Source organism: Felis catus, chromosome C2 (assembly GCF_018350175.1).
Source record: "Felis catus isolate Fca126 chromosome C2, F.catus_Fca126_mat1.0, whole genome shotgun sequence".
Taxonomy (NCBI): Eukaryota; Metazoa; Chordata; class Mammalia; order Carnivora; family Felidae; genus Felis; species Felis catus.
The window spans coordinates 132,148,756-132,169,757 of record NC_058376.1 but is presented as its reverse complement, the minus strand read 5'-3'; the positions used below and the strand labels follow the sequence as shown (position 1 = coordinate 132,169,757).

The 21,002-nt window shown below is 40.5% G+C and overlaps 1 protein-coding gene across 6 annotated transcripts in view; it reads left to right on the top strand.

The window, feature by feature from the left end:
• LOC101096163 (collagen alpha-4(VI) chain-like) overlaps nucleotides 1-21,002 on the top strand; it is a 147,715-nt gene that overhangs the window by 100,404 nt on the left and 26,309 nt on the right. For all 6 annotated transcript variants that reach the window (XM_045037628.1, XM_045037626.1, XM_045037625.1 and 3 more), the window contains 9 exons: nucleotides 242-304; nucleotides 2,252-2,302; nucleotides 7,478-7,513; nucleotides 7,618-7,680; nucleotides 8,940-9,002; nucleotides 10,175-10,210; nucleotides 11,178-11,217; nucleotides 13,510-13,521; nucleotides 13,617-14,110. In XM_045037628.1, coding sequence (XP_044893563.1) covers nucleotides 242-304; nucleotides 2,252-2,302; nucleotides 7,478-7,513; nucleotides 7,618-7,680; nucleotides 8,940-9,002; nucleotides 10,175-10,210; nucleotides 11,178-11,217; nucleotides 13,510-13,521; nucleotides 13,617-14,110 — 858 coding nt within the window. The remainder of the gene's footprint in view (nucleotides 1-241; nucleotides 305-2,251; nucleotides 2,303-7,477; nucleotides 7,514-7,617; nucleotides 7,681-8,939; nucleotides 9,003-10,174; nucleotides 10,211-11,177; nucleotides 11,218-13,509; nucleotides 13,522-13,616; nucleotides 14,111-21,002) is intronic.

Below are 21,002 nucleotides of genomic sequence, written 5' to 3'. Positions count from 1 at the left end.
ATAAAATTCTGTCACGGATGCCATATGCCTCATTTCACTAATTTTCAGTGCCCAAATCTCCACTATATTTGTTAGTAATCTCTGTGTAACAAAGTCCAGAGGAAGATACTCACCTTAGACTGTATGGTGTTGGCAACGGGACCTGAATAAGGGTGACTGTAAACTCTCTAAGGAAAATGACATAAAACTGCATGAACTCATAGGAAAAAATTAACTTCATGTTTACCTTTTGTTACAAAAGGGAGATCTTGGTGACACAGGAGCCACAGGCCCACGGGGTCGACAAGGACTCAGAGGGCAACCTGTAAGTCTGGCTTCTCTGTTTTGGACTCTCGGCTGAATTTCTTGTTTGTTATTTGTTCTTGTTTCACACAAAGTTCGAATATTCCTGATGAATTTTGGGGTACAAATATGATATGATGCCAGAGCTGTTGTGACCCTAAAGAGTCAAAGGTTCTCAAACTCCTCCCATAAATAAAGAACCTAAAGATGTCTTGGGATTTATTTTGCCTCCTCACATGTTGTGGAGTGAGCCTCGTCTGTTTGACAAAGATGTTTTCTAAGCATTTGAGATTTTTTGGAATACAGATGTGTTCAATGAAACAATTTTTCCAGGGAAACAAATAAGACAGGCAATCAGACTTGCAAACTTTTAAGTGCATGGCCTCAATTACCCAGAACATAGAAATAACCTTTGGAGACCAAGGATCATCAAAGGTTTACTTGAACAGATAATGCTCCCAGGGACAGGGCTCTGCATTTAGACCTTAGCCATCCCTCTGAACATGAGAGCCAGTTAGTTTTTTTATGACTATTTTCAGTTCATCATTTTATTGGAATGAGCTTTATGATAGGGAGAAATGTGGTCTCTCCTGCAGCTCCTATGTTTGAGATTTCTTTCATCAACAGTGGGAACACCCTGCCATTGTTTTGCACTCAACATTGAAATTGCATTTGTTAGCAAGGGGAGAAGAAAAAAGCAGGCCAAAAAGCTTAAAATTAAATGTGCAAGGGGGAGAAAATAGAACAAGATTACTGTCAAAAGGAATATGGGATAAGTAGTGTTCTGCATCTACTCTCAGTTCGGGTGATGAAGTTAATGCTGTTTCACTTTATTAAAATTTCCTGGTTTAAAATAACGCAAAGGTTGTTTCTACCGGTCTCTCCTTGGGACGGACGAAGCTGGGGAGCAATGCCTTTCTGGAAGGTGTCATTTCAGGAATGTCAGAAGCGGTTATCTCCAAGATAGGCGGTTTGGATCTCTGAAATTTGTAGGTGCCCGAGGCTGTGTGTGTCCTTCAGCAGAGAGAAAACGGAGGAACAGCAAATGAACCTCATTTGCATCTTTTTTGTCCCCAAACAATTCATCTTTGGCAATCTTCTTTATCTTATTCTTTTTCATTTTTCTAATGTTTCAGGCTTTTCCCCCTTAGGCCATAGGAATGATCTTTGTGGCTTAAAACTTAAAATTGTTCTCCTCAGTTGACTGCTTGGTTTAGGTACAGTTTTTGTCCATTCAGCAAGGTGCACCTAAAAGGTTCTGAATTTACCTGTTGTCATAGGAAGCTCACTGTGTATATGTACAGATGCTAAGATCCCAGTAGTGTCATTAACATACTCATAATTGTTGTCATCACCATCACCTCTGCTTCCACTGTCACTGCCTCCACCACGAACACCGTCATCATGACCAAGATCACCACCATTGCCATCATCACCTCCACAGCACCCCCCCCCCCCCAGAATAACTTGCTTCCAACCAGTGTTGGAAGTGGAATGAAAATTCAGGTCTGTCTGGGTATACGTCCTATGCACTTATTCACTAAACTCTATTGCCTCCATCCCAGTCTTTTCCTCCGTAAGTCTGCATTTATCTCTAGAGATTTGCCAAATTCTAGAGCTTCTTCCTTTGTTACCTTACCCTGAAAAGAAAGGAAATTTAGCCCAAGAGGGATTTTGTACAGTGATGTGGCTCCCTACATCTGTGGCATCATTTTGGTGAGGTACAGAATCTTGCTAAAGAAGAAGTTAAAATTGAAAAAAAAAATACTTTTCAAGTTTTAAATCCTTATCCTCTCCTTATCCTATAAAGGTAGCCGAGGATTTATCCTATGATACAGTATAAGCCTCCACCAAGCCCCTCTGCCTTCTCCACTTCCTTGCACTGCTGATTAATCCAAGGGTTCAGATAATATTGTCAACCAGTATTGATCTGGATGACTCTACCATTCATCTTGTGTCATTTTCTTAGGGTCTTACTGGTCCAGATGGATATGGACATCCGGGAAGAAAAGGAAAAAAGGTGAGGGTTATCTTACAGGGTATTCTGAACTAACTACTACGGTGATTTGTTTTTAATTTTACTAGAATAAGTCTTTATTATCCAAGTGGTATGCCAGAAATGGTTTCTAAATGCTGCTTATGACATGTTATGGCTGCCAGACCTCCCTCCTTAAAAAATAAAAGCTGATTTTGTTACTGCCTTATTTAAAACTTGAACTCCTTTCCTCATCTTCCACCTATGCCAGATATTTCCACCCCAGCCAGGAACTTCCCTAATTTCCTGTCTTTGCAAACACTCTTGACTCTATTTAGGCATGTCCTTACACACCTCCCTCCTTTGGACTTTTTTCACACATTTTCTCAGATCAACTCATGTATCAACTTTTCCTTGTGGAACCCTTCTTGGACTCCCCCATGGAAAGATTTGGTTGTCCTATACTCTGTGTTCCTCACGCACATTGGTCATGTTTCTATAGTAGCCCCTTTCTATTGAGGTTATATTGAGGTTTATCCCTACATATCTGGCTACCTCCCAGTTTGTGAATTTGACAGTCGATTGCACCTTATTCAATTTCGTATTGCTTGAATGAGCCTGGCACAGAGTAGGTACTCAGTAAGTATATTTGAATATTTCTACTCTCATAGGATATGGTATTTTAACATGTAGTTAATGGGTTACCGACAGGTTTTTAAGAATGGAAATCACATGAAGACTGTTGAACAAATGTCAATAGCTACAGTTATTCTGAGTGCTTCAGTCTGCGAGTTACCATTTATTGCTTCACAACATAAGAAATCACTAGGATGTTTAGTGATGCCTAGCTACTTAACCCTGCAATTGTCTTGTTTCCCTGGATGACACTGTTGCCATTTTATTGATCAGGATATTGCCCTTAGTATAATTAATGTGTATACATGCCCAAAACATAGTAGGCTCTTAGTAAATATCTGCACAATGACGAACCATGGGTGCCTTGGTGATCATCTAGTTCAGCCTTTTTGATTTATAGATACGAAAATTGAGATGTAGAGAAATGGAGTGATTTGCTGATGGTCACACAGCTGCTTAGAGACAGAGCTGAGTGTAGAAGCTAGCCCATTGGAGCTCCACCCTGGCAAATTAAGTCTTTCTTCTCTAGGGGAGAGTTTGCATAGCAGGGGAATTCTGGGTAGAATTCAAATGTCCAGTTTTTCAAAGTTTATTTTATTTATTTTGACAGACAGAGAGAGTGCGCACGAGCAGGGAGGGCACAGAGGGAGAGAGAGAGAATCCCAAGCCGGCTCCACGCTGTCAGCGCAGGGCTGGATATGGGGCTCGATGTCACGAGCCGTGAGATTATGACCCGAGCCAAGATTAAGAGTCAGGTGATTAACTGGCTGAGCCACCCAGGCCCCCCCTCAAATGTTCACGTTTTAAGCCACATACCAGCCCTGGTACTACATCCAAAGCAGCCTATGCTTATTGTGGTATGGCTAACACCGTGGATTCAGTCCACACTGCATGGGTTTTTCCTGGCAAGGCTTCATGGCCTCACTTTAAATAGCCCTATTGCTGCTTGGCCAGCTGGCTACCATTCCCTTCTCTGTTCATTTTCCTCTCTGAATCAATTGATTCATCCCTGCTCCCCTCTCCTCAGACTTCCAAGACCTGCTTTCTCTCCCACGTTTTCAGCAGGTGACTGTGCTTCTTGTTTCATTAATTAAATAGGAGCAGTGAGCAGAGAACCTCTACATACATCTGCCACTACGTAGGCCAGCCTCTGTACCCTGCCTTCCCTCCTCCTGCTGTGGATAAGAGTCCGTGCCCTTGTCTAAGACTGATCTCTTCTCTCATGGGCTGCACTCTGTTCCCCTTTTGCTTCCTTCCTGGGTCCTTTCCCTTCTGCCATTCCCTTCTGTAATGTTTTTCCCTCTCCACAGATCATTCCCGTCAGTATACAAAGAAGTGGGAATATCACCCCTCCCACAAGCAAACGGACAATAAAAAAAACCCACTCATTTAACTACACAATACCATTGTCCCTTTTCTCTCTGGCAAAATTCTTTGCAAGAGTAGGTCTAGATCTGTGGTTCTCACCCAGGGGTGATTTTACCCTCTCTGGCAAAATTCTTTGCAAGAGTAGGTCTAGATCTGTGGTTCTCACCCAGGGGTGATTTTACCCTCTAGGAGATGTTCTGGTTGTCACACCAGGGGAGGGGATGCAAACGGCACCTAGTGAGTAGAGACCAGAGATACTATTTTTCATCCTACAAAACACAGGACAGCCCCTCGCAACGAAGAAGAATGGTCAGGTCGAAAATGTTAGTAGTGCCGAGGTTGAGAAACTCCACTTTCTTTCCTCTGGTTCTCTCTAACTGGTGACAATTGAGCCTTCACCCCTCGGCTCTGCCCGCGCAACGACTAAACACCTTTAGTCAAGGTGAGACCCACGGTGCTGAATCCATTGGTCACTTCTCTGCCCACATCATACTCCGCGTCTCAGCAGAATTTGACAAAGGGGATCAGGAGCTTATTCTTGGAACCTTTCCTCTCTCATCGTCCAGACCAGCCCACTCACTTGTTTTTTGCTGACTGCTCTTTCTCAGTTTCTTTGGAATGTTCTTGACCTCTAAATATTAGAAAACTCAGTGATCTATCTTTCTACTTCTCTTACTTCCCTCTTTACTCACTTCTCAGGTGACCTTATCCAGTTACATAGCATCAAGTATCATCTATCCTGTGATCTCCAGCGTATTTCTCCAGCTTGGACCATACTCTTAAACTCTAAATATGTTTCCACCTTAAAATTGGCATGTCCCCAGACAGCCTCCTCCTCCTCCTTCCTTCTTCTTCTTCTTTTGTTTGTTAACCTTTGATTCTGGAAAAATTCAAACATGTGTGCAAGTGGAGAGACTAATATAATGACACCTATCCCCATGTACCCATCACCTAGCTCAAAGAATAAAAAACCTTGACCAATTTAATGTTGTTTTTTTATGTATTCCACCACACATATATCTTTCTCCCAATTATTTTGAAGCAAATCCCAGATATCATATATTCCATGAGTAAATATTTCAAGCTGCATCTCTAAAAAATTCTTTAAAAACATAACCACAGGGGGTGCCTGGGTGGCGCAGTCGGTTAAGCGTCCGACTTCAGCCAGGTCACGATCTCGCGGTCCGTGAGTTCGAGCCCCGCGTCGGGCTCTGGGCTGATGGCTCAGAGCCTAGAGCCTGTTTCCGATTCTGTGTCTCCCTCTCTCTCTGCTCCTCCTCCGTTCATGCTCTGTCTCTCTCTGTCCCAAAAATAAATAAACGTTGAAAAAAAAAAAAAACATAACCACAGGGGCATCTGGGTGGCTCAGTCTGTCAAGCGTCTGACCCTTGATCTCAGCTCAGGTCTTGATCTCAGGGCCATGAGTTCAAGCTCCGTGTTGTGCCCCACATTAGGTGTGCAGCCTACTCAAAAAACTAATAAAATAAAATAACAACAATACATTATCAACCAAAGAATTAACACCGATCCTTTAATTTCATCAGACATCTGGTCAGCCACAACAATTGCCCTGACAACCTGTCTCTCCTCCAGCCTTCCCCATCTCAGGGAGTGGAGCCTCCCTCCTGCCAATTGCTCAAGGCAGACATTTCCCCATCTTTAACAAATGTCTGTCTCTCACCCCCTATATTTAATCCATCAACAAATAATGGTGAGCCCACCCTCCAAATACGTGCAGCCTCTCATCACCTCTCACCACCACCGCTGCCACCCTCTGGGCCAAGACAGCATGATTTCCACCTGGATTACTGCAGTGGCCACCTAAATGTTCTCCCCGCTTCTACTCTTGCCTCATCTAGTTAGTCCTCCATGTAGCAGCCAGAGCCCTATTTTATTTTATTTTATTTTGTATTTTAAATATTTTATTTTCAAGTAAACTCTACACCCAACATGGGACTTGAACTTGCAACCCCAAGATCAAGAGTCACATGCTATACTGACTGAGCCAGTCAGGTACCCCCAGAGCCATCTTTTAAATGCATAGTTAGATCACTCAAAGTCCAGCTGTGCCTCCTGATGTCATTCAGAATTAACCCCACTGTTAACATGGCCTACAGGATTCTATATAATCTGGCCCCTCTGTGAACTCTCTGACATTATCTCCGCCTCCTCCCCTCCCCCTATTCTGCTTCAGTGTCCCTCAAACACAGCACAGGTTCATATTCTTGCCTCAGGATTCTTCATACACTCTTCCCTCTGCTCAGAATGCTCTTTTCCCAGATACCTATTTGGCTGGCTTTCTTGATTTATGCTGGTCTTGACCCAAATGCCACCTTTACCAAAAGGCTTTGTCCAACCACCTCATATAAAATAATGACCCTCTTCCTAACCCCATCCATATCATTCTTTATTCTTTTTTTTTTTTTAATTTTTTTTTCAACGTTTATTTATTTTTGGGACAGAGAGAGACAGAGCATGAACGGGGGAGGGGCAGAGAGAGAGGGAGACACAGAATCGGAAACTGGCTCCAGGCTCTGAGCCATCAGCCCAGAGCCTGACGCGGGGCTCGAACTCACGGACCGCGAGATCGTGACCTGGCTGAAGTCGGACGCTTAACCGACTGCGCCACCCGGGCGCCCCCATTTTTTATTCTTTAATCTCCTTTCTGGAATAGTATTTCTCTCTCCCTGACATACTTTTCTTCCTTACTAGCAGTTAAGTTCCATGATAGCAGGGTCTTTGTTCTGTTCAGTGCTGAATTCCCAGTGCTTAGAAAAGTGGTTGGCATATAGGTGCTAAGTAAATATTTGTTGAATGAACAGTTGCTTTGTAGTGTGCCTTTGATCTGACAATGGGCACCTGCTTCCCACCAGTCTGTTTGGTCCCCTTTCCTTTGGTTTCCATTGAGTCAGACCTCTGGATAGTTAGACCAACAGATAAAATTGTTTAAGAAGGAAGTTCCATTACATAATATATCAAGGAAGTGGAAGAATTTGTAAAAGTCATTTGCAAGTTGTTTCACTTTGAATTATAAAAATAAAATATGGCCACTTGGGAGTAGTTCAAGATAACAACTGTTGCTCTAGTTGTTTTTCCTGGCACCTGTTTTGAGTCTGTTTTCTCAAAATTATAATTTATTCTTTTTCTCGGAGGAATGCGAAAGAAAGACTTAATCACATGACAGTAAACAAGACCTTATCTCTTTCCTGACACTAGGGTGAACCTGGATTTCCTGGCTCTCCTGGTGCACAAGTAAGAAGCTATCTTTTGGGGTCTGGCATCTGGTATGCAGCATGTGTCATTTGTTTGTACTTATTTTTCTGTACACTCAACGCTCTGCTTTTGATTCTATTAAGGGAGAAGATGGTGACCCGGGCCACCGAGGAGAGAAGGGGGCGAAGGGAGTCAGAGGGAGGAGGGTAAGAACCAAAGGAATTTCCCAAGATCTGTAGAGGCCCACATGACACCGCTCACAGGAGCAGATTTCTATTGACTTAATGGACTTCTTAGCAGGAAGGCCATTGTCCCCCTAAGTCAGTGCATATTCCACACCTCCCTTGGGCTACCCCACTCTCCCACTTAATACCACTCTCACTTACCTTATAAATGCAAATGTGGCTCATCAAACCGTAATAACAGAAAATCTAAGTTGGAGTTTCAGTTACACAATATCAATATCTGTGTGAAGTCTAGATATCATTCAGAAGGGCATTGTTTTAGCTGCAGAGTAAACACTGATGTTTCTTCAAGATTCTTCCAAGCCTTAAATTTTTCTTTGTTAATTTAGGACTAGAATCTCAAGAATATGGCTGCCATCTTGGTGGACTTTGAGCCATGTTTTCACTGTGCTTTGTAGAGTCTACCATTAAAAATCCATTCCTTCAGGATGTAAAGACTCAATATTGAAAGGCTGCTATCACTGGTGGCTCTATTCAGAAAGAGTAATCTTGTGGATATCTAAAACCCTGGTAGTGTTTAGCTGATAGACATTAGAGAGCAAGGCTTTTGGGAAAAGGACACGAGTAATGTTCAGCGCAGAAGAGAGGAAAGAGAATATTTATTATCTAAGCACTCAATAATTGGTATTTTCACACATTGGCAAGGACATAAAGAAAAATTTGATCTATGTCTAACTTGGTTTGCTGCTGGCTAATATTGCCCTGCTCAGCTAAACTTATCTCTCTGGTTTCAAATAAAAAAAGATAAAGCATCAATTACATGCAGGTAATGCTGTGTCAGTTCAAATACCTGTAAGATGAGCAGCGAGCTAAGGTCAGCTCATACCTTTTTTCAGACTCCAAAGACCAGAAGGTGGTGAAAGAAGTTTTCCTTTCTCTTGTTGCCAGGCCCTCAATGTGTATTTCCTGCATTCTTTTAATTATACGACCTGGAATCTCAACTGAGTATTGAGTCAATTTGGACTCAATTGTGTGTCTGTATGTATGTCCTCATGTTGGCTTGGATTAGGGGGCAATTTAGATAGCTCCCATAATGAGCCCCCTCCTTTTCTAGTCTTGGTGTCTCACTCCATTGATACAGTTCATAAACTAACTGGTCCATAGCAGACTCATGGGACCTTAGAAATAATGACAGCTTGGTATCTTAAAATGGGTCTGATGGTTTTAATCAAGTTGTATTCAAGAGGAGAAGCTTATTCCTTTGGTTTGGCTATTTTTAGGGTAATGCTGGCTTTCCTGGATTTATTGGAACTCCAGGTGACCAAGGCCCTCCAGGACCAGTGGTAACATTGACTCTTCTTTCTATTTTCAACCCCTGTGTAAAAGTAAATGAGAATTTGCAAAGAGCTATCTTAATGAAGAAATGAACATTTAGGATGCACTAGAGGATGTATATAGGGAATGGGCCAGATTTGCTTTAGAGGACATCAACCGATACAGTATATTTATTCGGTATATAGTTTTTACCTGAACATGGGGAAGATATTAGAGTGGCTGGAGATTTATAAACATGTCTAAATACATAATACATAAAACTCACTGGACAGTGAGTTTATCAATGCAAACAAGGCGAGTAACAACATAATGCAAACACTAGAAGGAAATCCTAACAAAATATGAAATTTCTACAATCTTAACTAAACTAACAATGTTGCTGGTCCACAAATATTTTTAAAATTGCCTGGGAGTTCATCTGGTATGAAAGGAAAGACTTTGGGGCTATTGTCACTTTGTGCCACGCCTTATCCGATGAGGCTAGGCTGTCATTTCGTGAGGGATGGTGTAGTGAGTGAGTCCTGGGTTGAACCTGGTGGTTTCACTGCATTTACCATTCACTGTAGAGCAGCAACAAAGTTCATAGAATCAAAAATCTTAGAAGCAGAAGGACTGGACGTGGCCATTTACAGTTGAGAAAACAAAGGCTGAGAAGATTATAGTTATCTGCCCGAGATGACAAGTTACTACCTTGTAGAATCTAAATAGAAGCAAGGGTCCTTCGACTCCCAGAGTAGCTGCAGTAAGGCTTATCTGTTCTGAGGGTTTCCAGGGATGACTTGTGCAGCACAAGAGCAGAGATGGGGTGTCAGTGAGTAGCCTGAGGAGAAGGGATAGGGAATGACTGAGGTCTGCTTTACAATTGTCTATGAACGGTCCTGAGATCTTGAAAGGTCTTTTTCTGAATTGGATCCTATACTGTGGCTTGGTCACAAGATGACCTGATCTTCTAAAGGTCCTTATGTACCATAATCCTGGATATCCTGGATTCTGAGGTCTGGGCCACACCTCCTAGACACTCCAACTTTCTTCCTTAAGGAGTCAGAAATTCAGGGCCAGGAGTAAAGGGCAGAAAGTGGGCTATACTGTGGTAGCTTTCTCAGAATCTCTTGCCAACTCTGGAGAATAATATGTTGTACCTCAGAATCTTGCATTTTAAACTCATATCTGTTCTTTCCAGGGCATCAAGGGCGCCAAAGGTTTGGTAGATGTGATGGTACGTGAACATTTTAATTCTAAGCCTTATCCTTTTTAGCATACAAAGCTTTCCACTTTCACCAGATAGAAGTCTATGAAGCTTCTTTAGCTTCTCCTCTTGTAAATTATTTTAGTACTTTAAGTTGATCTATAAACTTTACTCAGAGATGTTAGAATCACATCAGTGAAAAGAGTCGGATAATATTTTAAATTGTGGAAGGAATTTGGTTGTTTTTGAGTACTGCAGGTGGAAGGAAAGACTTTGAGGCTACTACCCCTGTGCTATATGCCTTGTTGTAAAGTTTGAAAGTTGCTTATAAAGTATTTATAAGCCAACATATAGTATAATACAGGTCTTCGTGTCTCGTGACACACCTGAAAACAATCTCAGAAGCTATGATGGCTTTTTATCTCACAAGTACAAAAATACTACTTTGTGGGGGAAGGAAGTGGGAACAAATGAGAATCAAGAAGTAATGGGGTCAAGGGATGAACAGAACAGAGGGGAGAGATCAAAGGAACACAGCAGAATTCTAGGGGAGGTGTGAGGGGCCCATGTCTTGGCAGTTATCTAATGAACTGTTCCAAGAATTGCTGACATAGAGATCCAAGAATTGAAGGCATTTCTTTGCCTTTTATACCAAGATTTCTGGATTGAAACTTCTTCAAAATCAGATTTGATTCCACTGCTTTGTGAGGCAGATAAAAAAATAAAGAATTCCCCTTATTTACCTATCTCTAATAATACGAGCACTGTGTTGTATATAAAATATATTTTAAATGTTTTTAAATATCTGCTGTGTCTAGAAGTATAACTTCTGGATAGTTTCATGTGCTGTAACAACTTTTTGGTTTTCGATTATAGCTTAAAAAGCTTCAGAAAGGCACTGATAACACACATATAACATTTCTAAGTCCTGGGGTTAAGAAGGAATATGCTTCACATTAAATACCTTTTACTTTTCTCTCTTTTTCCATCTTTCTAGCAATCTTGTGAAATCATTGACTTAATACAAGAAAACTGCCGTAAGTTGTTTGGGAAAAGGCTCAAATGGGGGCCAGTGGTGAGAAGTTGGAATGGGTCACGGATTGGGGACTTAAGTCACCTGTGGATTTGTCTCACATGAAAAGCTCTTATCAGTTAATGTATTTGGCTCAGTCTCCCCTGGGGCAAGTAATCTTCATGAATGTGGTCTCAGAAATGAAGTGGTTAAAAGGCATGCCATCTCAATGGTGGAGAAAAATTCTCTTGTAATGTGGCACCTCCTGAAATGCACTGGCAATCGCACACCTACGTGTCTGCATCTTGGTGCTTCTTATAACAAAACAAATACAGAGAAGCCTTGTTGTTTTTATCCCATCCATTTAAACAAGAGGGATCACCAGTGAGCCTTCAATAAGAAATGTGTCTTTTTAAATTTATATTTATGTTTTAAAAATGGATTTGCAAATGATCGGATCTTAATGTTTTGTCACATTCCCAGACTGGAATTTACTTAGTGTCTTCAATGTATGCCAGGATATTTGCATCCTGTAACATGTACTTTTCCCTATTCACTAGCAATAGGGAGAGAATGTTGATTTGGCAGAGTGCTTAATTTAGATGCTTGGGTTTTCTCCACATACACCCGGCCCTCCTTATTCAAACTCTAAATTCTGTCCATTCCCTTTCAGTTTCTGGTCCAGGAGATTCTGGGGTCCTCTTTCCTAGAAATCATAAAGAATAATACTATAATTTTGACCCCAAAGGGAGAACGTCAGAGTTGACCATGTCAAAAATTAAAACCCCTTTATATTGAAGAGCACCGTGAGGTCAAAAGCACACAGAAAAATGGGGGGAAATATATGCAATATAAGCAATGGACCCAAGCAAAGGACCTATCTTTTTAACTCTGTCAGGTCAAAGTATATACAGTTGGTCCTACTCAATCATTTTCACCTACAAGCACAGATATTTCATATTTGTTAAACCTGATGTAAAAAAATCTTGGATTGAAAATGGGAGAAAAGACATGAATGAATGGAAGATTCGGAGAAGAAAAAAATACAAACAAACAATAAACCTGTAAAAATGTTTGACCTCCCAAGAGATCAAAGAATACAAGTGAAAATGAGATACTCTTTTTGTTTCTCAAATTGGAAATACTTTTGAGATGAGAAAAAATTCTCTACCTAAATTTGGGAAATGTATAAAAGTACACACTGCGGGTTGGAGTGTCAGTTGGTACAACCTTTCTGAAGAGCAATTGGACACTGCATATCAAAAGCCACAATTATAGAGATATTATAGGACCATGATTGGACAGAGATGCACAGATACATGTATAAACGCACTCATCACAAAGGGTTGTTGGTGGGAGTATCATGAGACGTCTATAGTAGACGAGGTGATACTGCTCTAAACATATGGACGAGAAGAATAGATGTTCATCATATATTAAGTGAAAAAAGATTCAACATAGGACATATACTAAGGTCCGAGTTTTATAAAACTAAATTAACAAATATACATACACATGCATATACATTATAGATTAAAGGTAATTTTAATTTTTGGTTTTCTGATATTTTCCATAAAACATATTACTTGTGCATACACACTTATACATAATATATGGTATATGATATATATATATATAGTATATTATACATAGTTTTAGATATGTGTGTATATGTATGTGTGTGTGTGTGTGTGTGTGTGTGTGTATATATATATATGTATATATATATATATATATATAGTTTCAGAATATCTCAGTGTATTAGTTAGGTTTAAGTTCCGTACAGAGCGACCTCAGTGCTCAATAGCAATGACACAAGTGTATTTCTCAGATCAAAGCCAGGAAGTGGCCAGTCCAGGGTTGATACAGAGCTCCACAGTATTCAGGGACACAGGGTCTTTATAGTTTCTTGCCTTGCCATTAGGGTAAGGGGGCCCTGTTTCCCAAGTGCCCTCAAGGTCCAAGATGTCGATCAAGCTTTAGCTGGTAGGAAAAGGAAGGGAAAAGGGAAGAATATCTTTTTGAAACTGTTTCTACCATTTCTCTTATTCAGTTACTCAGAACTTAGTAAGATAGCTCCCCCACTGGGAAATGCCATCTTTGTGCCAGGCAGCCATATGCCCAGAGACTGGGATCTACTGCTATAGAAAAAAGGAAGAATGGATATTGGGGAGCAAATAGGCAAGAGCGAAGTTCACTGCTTGAATTTCTCAGAGGAGATGGTTTTTTCATATTAAAACACTCAGCTGGAAAACATACCACTGCCTATATAAACTAACAATGTCTTGTGTTTTCTCCAAAACAATTTCCCTTCCAGCTTGCTCAACAGGTACGTAATGGATCTTCTTTTTCACTTGAATCTCAAACTTCCCCTGTTCAGAGGCATTACAGAAAATCTTAAATCTGTGTATCCATTGTGTCAAGGTGTTTCCAAATGCCCCGTGTTCCCTAGCGAAGTGGTCTTTGCCTTGGACATGTCAAATGACGTCTCCCACTTGGATTTTGAGAGAATGAGAAGCATTCTATTATCCCTACTGATGAAGATGGATATAAGTGAAAGTAACTGCCCAACAGGTGCCCGAGTGGCTGTCGTTTCATACAACTCCAAAACAGACTACCTGACTCGCTTCTCAGACTACAAGGGGAAGCCTGCACTCCTGCAGGCGGTCAGGAGAATCCCCTTGCAAGGGTCAACTGGCAGCAGGAGCCTTGGGGAAGCCATGAGGTTTGTGGCAAGACACGTATTCAAACGTGTGCGCTCTGGCCTTCTCATGAGGAAGGTGGCTGTGTTCTTCCAGGCGGGCTGGGCCCATGATACAGATACCATCAACACTGCCATTTTGGAATTCAATGCGCTGGATATCACCCCTGCGGTCATCACCTTCACAAGAGAGCACAACCTCCCAGATGCCCTGTTGGTAAGTAGGGGAGCTGCTCGGGGGCAAGCGTTAGTACCTGCTTCTTACTCCTCCACCGAGGACCACATGAGGAGTGAGAGTTTTTCAGAGGAAGGGATTCCCTAGGTATGCACGGGAAGGGGTGGTCCTCAGTGTGGACTCTGCTCCTAGTGTTACCACTAGTACCAACGGGCCATCTTTTAGTACTTATTCTGTGCCATGTGCCTCACAATATTAACTTATTTAATATCCTCAAAGCTCTATGAGGTGGGTATTCCTGTATGTCTCCATTTCAGAGATAAGAAAACTGAGGCTTAAAGAGGTTAAGTGTACTATCAAAGGTCAAATAGCTAATATGTAGTTAGTAGCAGACTGGTATCTGTCTTCAGAGCCTATGCTTATCTACTATGCTAAATTGTATCATGAGGGTCTATAGAATGTGGTTTTCTCCCTCCCTCCCTTCCTTCCTTCCTCCCTCCCTTCCTTCCTTCTTCCTTCCTTCCTTCCTTCCTTCCTTCCTTCCTTCCTTCCTTCCTTCCTTCCTTCCTTCCTCTCTTCCTTCCTGCCTTCCTTCCTTCCTTCCTTCCTTCCTTCCTTCCTTCCTTCCTTCCTCTCTTCCTTCCTCTCTTCCTCCCTCCCTCTCTCACCCTTCCTTCCTTCCTTTCTTTTTTCTTTTCTTTTCTTTTTTATTCCTTCCTTCCTTCCTTCCTTCCTTCCTTCCTTCCTTCCTTCCTTCCTTCCTTCCTTCCTTTCTTTCTTTCTTTCTTTCTTTCTTTCTTTCTTTCTTTCTTTCTTTCTTTCTTTCTAAAATATATGCCCATATAGCAAAATGGGTAAAGTGCATTAATTTAAAATACACAGCTGGATGGATTTTTATAAATGTTTAAGCCTTCGTGACCAAGACATGGTTCAAGATATTGAACACTTTCAGCATCCAATCAGTTTTCCCAAACCATACACTCCCCAGAGGCACTGCTCTTGCGTCTTCTATCACAGTCAAACAAGGAGTTGGGGTAGTTCCAAACCTTCATGTCATTTGAATCCTATAGCATGTAATCTTTTGTATCTGGCTTTTTCCACTCACCATAATATCTGTTCGCTTTGTTTATCTATGTTGTGTATATAGGTAACCTGTTCTTTGTTACTGCTGTTCTGAACTATTTTAAGTGTGTATATACAGCACAATTTATTTACCTATTCTCCAGACTTGGATTTTCTAACTGAAGCCCACATAACACATTTCATGGAATATAAGGGATGATCTATCAAAATAAAGAGTGATTCTCTATTAAGAGACACCAGGATGCTTATGAATGTCATACTGAACCATGTGACATTGCCAATATTCAACTGTGTTGGACCAACAAAATTGGAATTATCATATGGTTCAACCTACTAACTAATTAATTTGGCTGTGCTAGCCCATTTAATTTTCTCTTAAGCAGAAATGGGAGGTGAGGGATATTATTATTGCAGCTGTGAATATGCTCCTAAGAATCACTAGGTAAAATTGTGACCGCTTGCAGGCTATTGGACTGCATACCTTGGGTTTTGAGAAACAAAGTGAAAATGCAGAAGCTAAGTTCCTTGTTTGCTGTTACATCCCTCTTGCCCACCAGGATGTGTGGACAGGGATGGGTTGGCGAGGCAGGGTGTAAACGAATAACAGGTAAAATCAGAGTGCTTTTATCAATAATGAGGTGCGTTTGGAAAAGTCTCTTCATCTCTCTGGGTCTCATTTTGCTTAGCTCTAAAATGGAGAGAGGGTCACAAATGAATGTGATCTAGCTCTCTTACAGGTATAATGATCTATTTTCCAAAAAGCATTTCCCTAACATTTGGAGAGTGATCCTTGGGGTACAGTTATGTCCCCCAAATGCCCATCACTGCTCTTCTCTGACAGGGGATCCTGGGCAGACAGTGTTGGGATCTGATGTAGAGATGATTTTGGTTAGGATGTTCTTGCCCTCTTCGTTGCTTTGGCTTCCAGGTAAAAGAATGTAATGGTATGTGAAAAGAATTTGCCAGCTTCAATATACTCGAACCTCAGCTCTGTCGTTTCTGTCTGCTCTCCTTTCTATTTCCTGGACATGTTCTTGCCCCAGGATGCTGGAAACCAATTCTGTTTCTTAAGTGTAGCAATGTAGAAATGTTACATGGTGTTAAATGGCGCTTGCCAGCTCAAATATAATGGATGACCTCATTTCTGGTGATACTAGTAAGGGGAGAAATTGTAAAAATAAAAATCCCCTTCTCAGGACCTGTCAGAAAATTCTCATTTCTTCATCGCTGGGCATATTATAGCCTTTACCCTCCCCCGCTACTCTGTGTGTTATGCTTAGGGAGATCCTATTAGGAGAGTAGGAATAACCTATAATTTGTCTTTATAATTATCTGCCAGAAGAATCTCTGACTATCTGTGGGGTTTGTTTTTGTTTTTGTTTTTGTTTGTTTTTGTCTTTCACCTCTATGTTATTTTATTTCACAGAACAATGCTCACATGCTTCTTCTGGAAAAATGGTTGTTCAATTTGAAACAATTATATAAACAGATGTCCTAATTTCTTGTTCCATTTAAACATGCTCAAGGCTATAGGACATATTGAAAAGACTTTTTAAAGCCATCCACTGGGTCATCTTAGCCCTAAATAAAAGTTTTTATGGGCACCTGCATGGCTCAGTTGGTTAAGCATCTGACTTCAGCTCAGGTCATGATCTCACAGTCCATGAGTTTGAGCCCCGTGTTGGGCTCTGTGCTGACAGCTCAGAGCCTGGAGCCTGCTTCGGATTCTGGGTCTCCCTCTCTCTCTGCCCCTCCCCCATCTGTTCTCTCTCTCAAAAATAAACACAAAAAAATTTAAAAAGTTTTTTAAATCCAACTTCCATTTCTACCACTGTAATGGAAATGATGGGCAAATGGCTACATTCCTAGCCAACCCCCCCCCCCCCCCCCCCCGCATTTAGATGTAGCTATTTGTGTCCTCTACAGTGGACTTAAATACAATATCGCAAATGACAAAAATATATTTAATATAAAAGCAGAAAAAGGCTTTAAGAAAAAGACACAAAAATTAAGTTTAAAAAGTTATTCTCTGAAATAGATTCATAAAATAGATAAATTACTAGGTAACCTATCAAGAAAACAAAACAGCTTCCAGTCCAGGATGGCAGTGCAGAAAGATTCTGAACACAACTTCTCTATGAACACACAAATCCACTTATAGAGCAATTCCTCTTGAAGAACTGAGGGCTGACTGAACAGCTTCTGCACACCGAGAGAGACACTACAGAGGGAAAGGCGAGAGAGACGCTGACACGGCAATGAAGGGAACTTCACCTTTGATGTTGAACTGCAGTGGGGAAGGCTATGCGGAGGGAACCCTGAGCAGACTTGTCTGCCCTGGGGCACAGAAAAAAAAAAGCCACAGTCTAAAAGGATACCTAGAATATAAAGAAACCATGGGGCACCTGGGTGGCTCCGTCGGTTAAGCGTCTGACTTCAGCTCAGGTCATGATCTCACAGTCCATGAGTTTGAGCCCCATGTCAGGCTCTGTGCCGACAGCTCACAGCCTGGAGCCTGCTTTGGATTCTGTGTCTCCCTCTCTTTCTGCTCGTCACTCCCTTTGCTCGTGCTCTCTGTCTCTCTCAAAAATAAACAAACATCAGAAGTTTTGTAGCCTTGGACTATTTGTGCCTGATCCCATTTTTTTCTTGGTCTTATTTTTTAAATTTATGTAAATTCAAGTTAGTTAACATATAATGTAGTATTGGTTTCAGGAGTAGAATGTAGTGATCCATCACTTACATATACCACACAGTGCGCGTTCCAACAAGTGTCCTCCCTAATGCCCATCACCCATCTAGCCCCTCTCCTCCCCTCCAGTAACCCTAGTTTGTTTTCTGTGTTTAAGAGTCTCTTATGGTTTCTTCACTTTCTGTTTTCATTTTATTCTATGTTTGTTGTTATTTTATATTTATATAAAATATTTTTATATATTTTATATACATAAACATTTATTTTATATATTTTATAATAAATATAATTTCATATATTATATATAAATATTTATATTTATATATTTATATTTATTGTTATTTTATATTTTATTTTTATTATTTATTTTTATTTTAATGTTGATTTAATTTTGAGAGAGAGACCACGCAAGCAGGGGAGGAGCAGAGAGAGAGGGAAACAGAATCCCAAGCAGGATCCATGCTCAATGTGGAGCCTGACACGGATCTCAATCTCACAAACTGTGAGATCACAACCTGAGCCAAAATCAAGAGATGGACTCTCAACTGACTGAGCCACCTAGGCGCCCCTATCTTATCTTATTTTTCCTTCTGTTCTCCTATGTTCATCTGTTTTGTTTCTTAAATTCCACATATGGGTGAGATCACATGGTATTTGTCTTTCTCTGACTGACTTATTTCACTTAGCATAATACCCTCTAGTTTGATCCACGTTGTTGCAAATGGCAAGATTTTATTCTTTTTGATCGCCAAGGAATTGTATATATGTATTACCACTTCTTCTTTATCCATTTGTCTGTTGATGGACATTTGGGCTCTTTCCATAATATGGTTATTGTTGATAGTGCTGCTATAAACACTGGGGTGCATGGGCCCCTTCGAATCAGCATCTGTGTATCCTTTGGATAAATAAACTAGAAGTGTAATTTCTGGGTCATAGGGTAGTTCTGTTTTTAATCTTTTGACCTCCGTATGGTTTTCCACAGTGGCTGCACCAGTTTACATTCCCACCAGCAGTGCAAAAGTGTTCCCCCTTCACTGCATACTTGCCAACATCTGTTATTTCTAGGGTTGTTGATTTTAGCTATTCTGACAGGGGTGAGGTGGTATATCATTGTGGTTTTTATTTGTATCTCCCTGATGATGAGTGATGTTGAGCATCTTTTCATGTCTCTGTTAGCCATATGGATGTCTTCTTTGGAAAAGTGTTACTTCATGACTTCTGCCCATTTCTTTACCAGATTATTTGTTTTGTGGGTGTTGAGTTTGATAAATTCTTTATAGATACTAACCCTTTATCTGATATGTCATTTGCAAATATCTTCCCCCATTCCATCAGTTGCCTTTTAGTTTTGTTGATTGTTTCCTTCACTGTGTAGAAGTTTTTTATCTTGATGAAGTCCCAATAGTTCATTTTTGCTATGTTCTCCTTGCCTCTGGAGACTTGTCTGGTAAGAAGTTGCTGCGGCCGATGTCAAAGAGATTGTTGCCTGTTCTCCCCTCTAGGATTTTGATGGTTTTCTGTCTCACATTTAGGTCTTTCATCCATTTTGAGTTTAGTTTGCGTATGGTGTAAGAGAGTGGTCCAGGTCCATTCTTCTGCATGTCACTGTCCAGTTTTCCTAACACCATTTGCTGAAGAGACAGTCTTTTTTCCATTGGATATTCTTTCCTGCTTTGTTGAACATTAGCTGACCATATGTTTGTGGGTCCATTTCTGGGTTCTCTATTCTGTTGCATTGATCTATGCATCTGTTTTTTTGCCAGTACCATGCTATCTTGATGATTACAGCCTTGTAATACAGCTTGAGGTCCAGAAATGTGATGCCTCCAGCTTTGGTTTTCTTTTTCAACATTACTTTGGTTATTTGAGGCCTTTTCTGGTTCCACACACATTTTAGGATTAATTGTTCTAGCTCTGTGAAGAATGGTGATGTTATTGTGATAGGGATTGCATTGAATGTGTAGATTTCTTTGGGTAGTATAGACATTTTAACAATGTTTGTTCTTCCAATCCCTGAGCATGGAATATTTTTCATTTCTTTGTGTCTTCTTCAATTTCTGTCACAAAATTTCTATAGCTTTCAGCATACAAATCTTTTACCTTTTTGGTTAGGTTTATTTATAGTTACCTTACAGTTTTTGGTGCAATTATAAATGGGATTGATTCCTCGATTTTGCTTTCTGCTGCTTCATTATTGGTGTATAGAAAGGCAAATGATTTCTGTACATTGACTTTATATCCTCCAACTTTCTGGATTCATGTAGGAGTTCTAGCAGTTTTTTGATGGAGTCTTTTGGGTATCCCACACAAAGTATCATGTCATCTGTGAAGAATGAAAGTTTCACTTCTTCCTTGTATGCCTTTTATTTCTTTTCATTGTCTGATTGCTGAGGCTAGGACTTCAAGTACTATGTTGAACAGTGGTGAGAGTGGACATCCCTGTCGTGTTCCTGACTTTAGGGAGAAAGCTGTCAGTTTTTCCTCCACTGAAGATGATAGTAGTTGTAGGTCGTCTGTATATGGCCTTTATGATCCTGAGGTATGTTCCTTCTATCTCTGCTTTCCTGAGGGTTTTTATCTAGAAAGGATGCTGTATTTTGTCAAATGTTTTTTTCTGCATCTATTGAGAGGATCATGTGGTTCTTATTCTTTTTTAAATTAATGTGGTGTATCACATTGATAGATTTGCAGATATTGAGCCACCTCCTGCATCCCAGGAATAAATCCCACTTGATTGTGGTTAATAACTCTTAAAATATTGTTGCATTAGATTAGCTAGTAATGTGTTGAGAATTTTTGCATCCACGTTCATTGGGATATTGGTCTGTAATTCTTATTTTAGTGGGTCTTTGGTTTTGGAATCAAGGTAGTGCAGGCCTCATATAATTGTTTGGAAAATTTCCTTCCATTTCTATTTTATGGAACAGCTTCAAAAGATTAGGTATTGGCTCTTCTTTAAATCTTTGCTAGAATTCCCCTGGGAAGCCATGCAGCCCTGGACTCTTGTTGGGAGATTTTTGTTTACTGAATCGATATCTTTACTGGTTAGAGGTCTGTTCAAATTTTCTATTTCTTCTTGTTTAAGTTTTGGTAGTTTATATGTTTCTAGGAATTTATCCATTTCTTCCAGAGTGCCCAATTATTGGCATATAATTG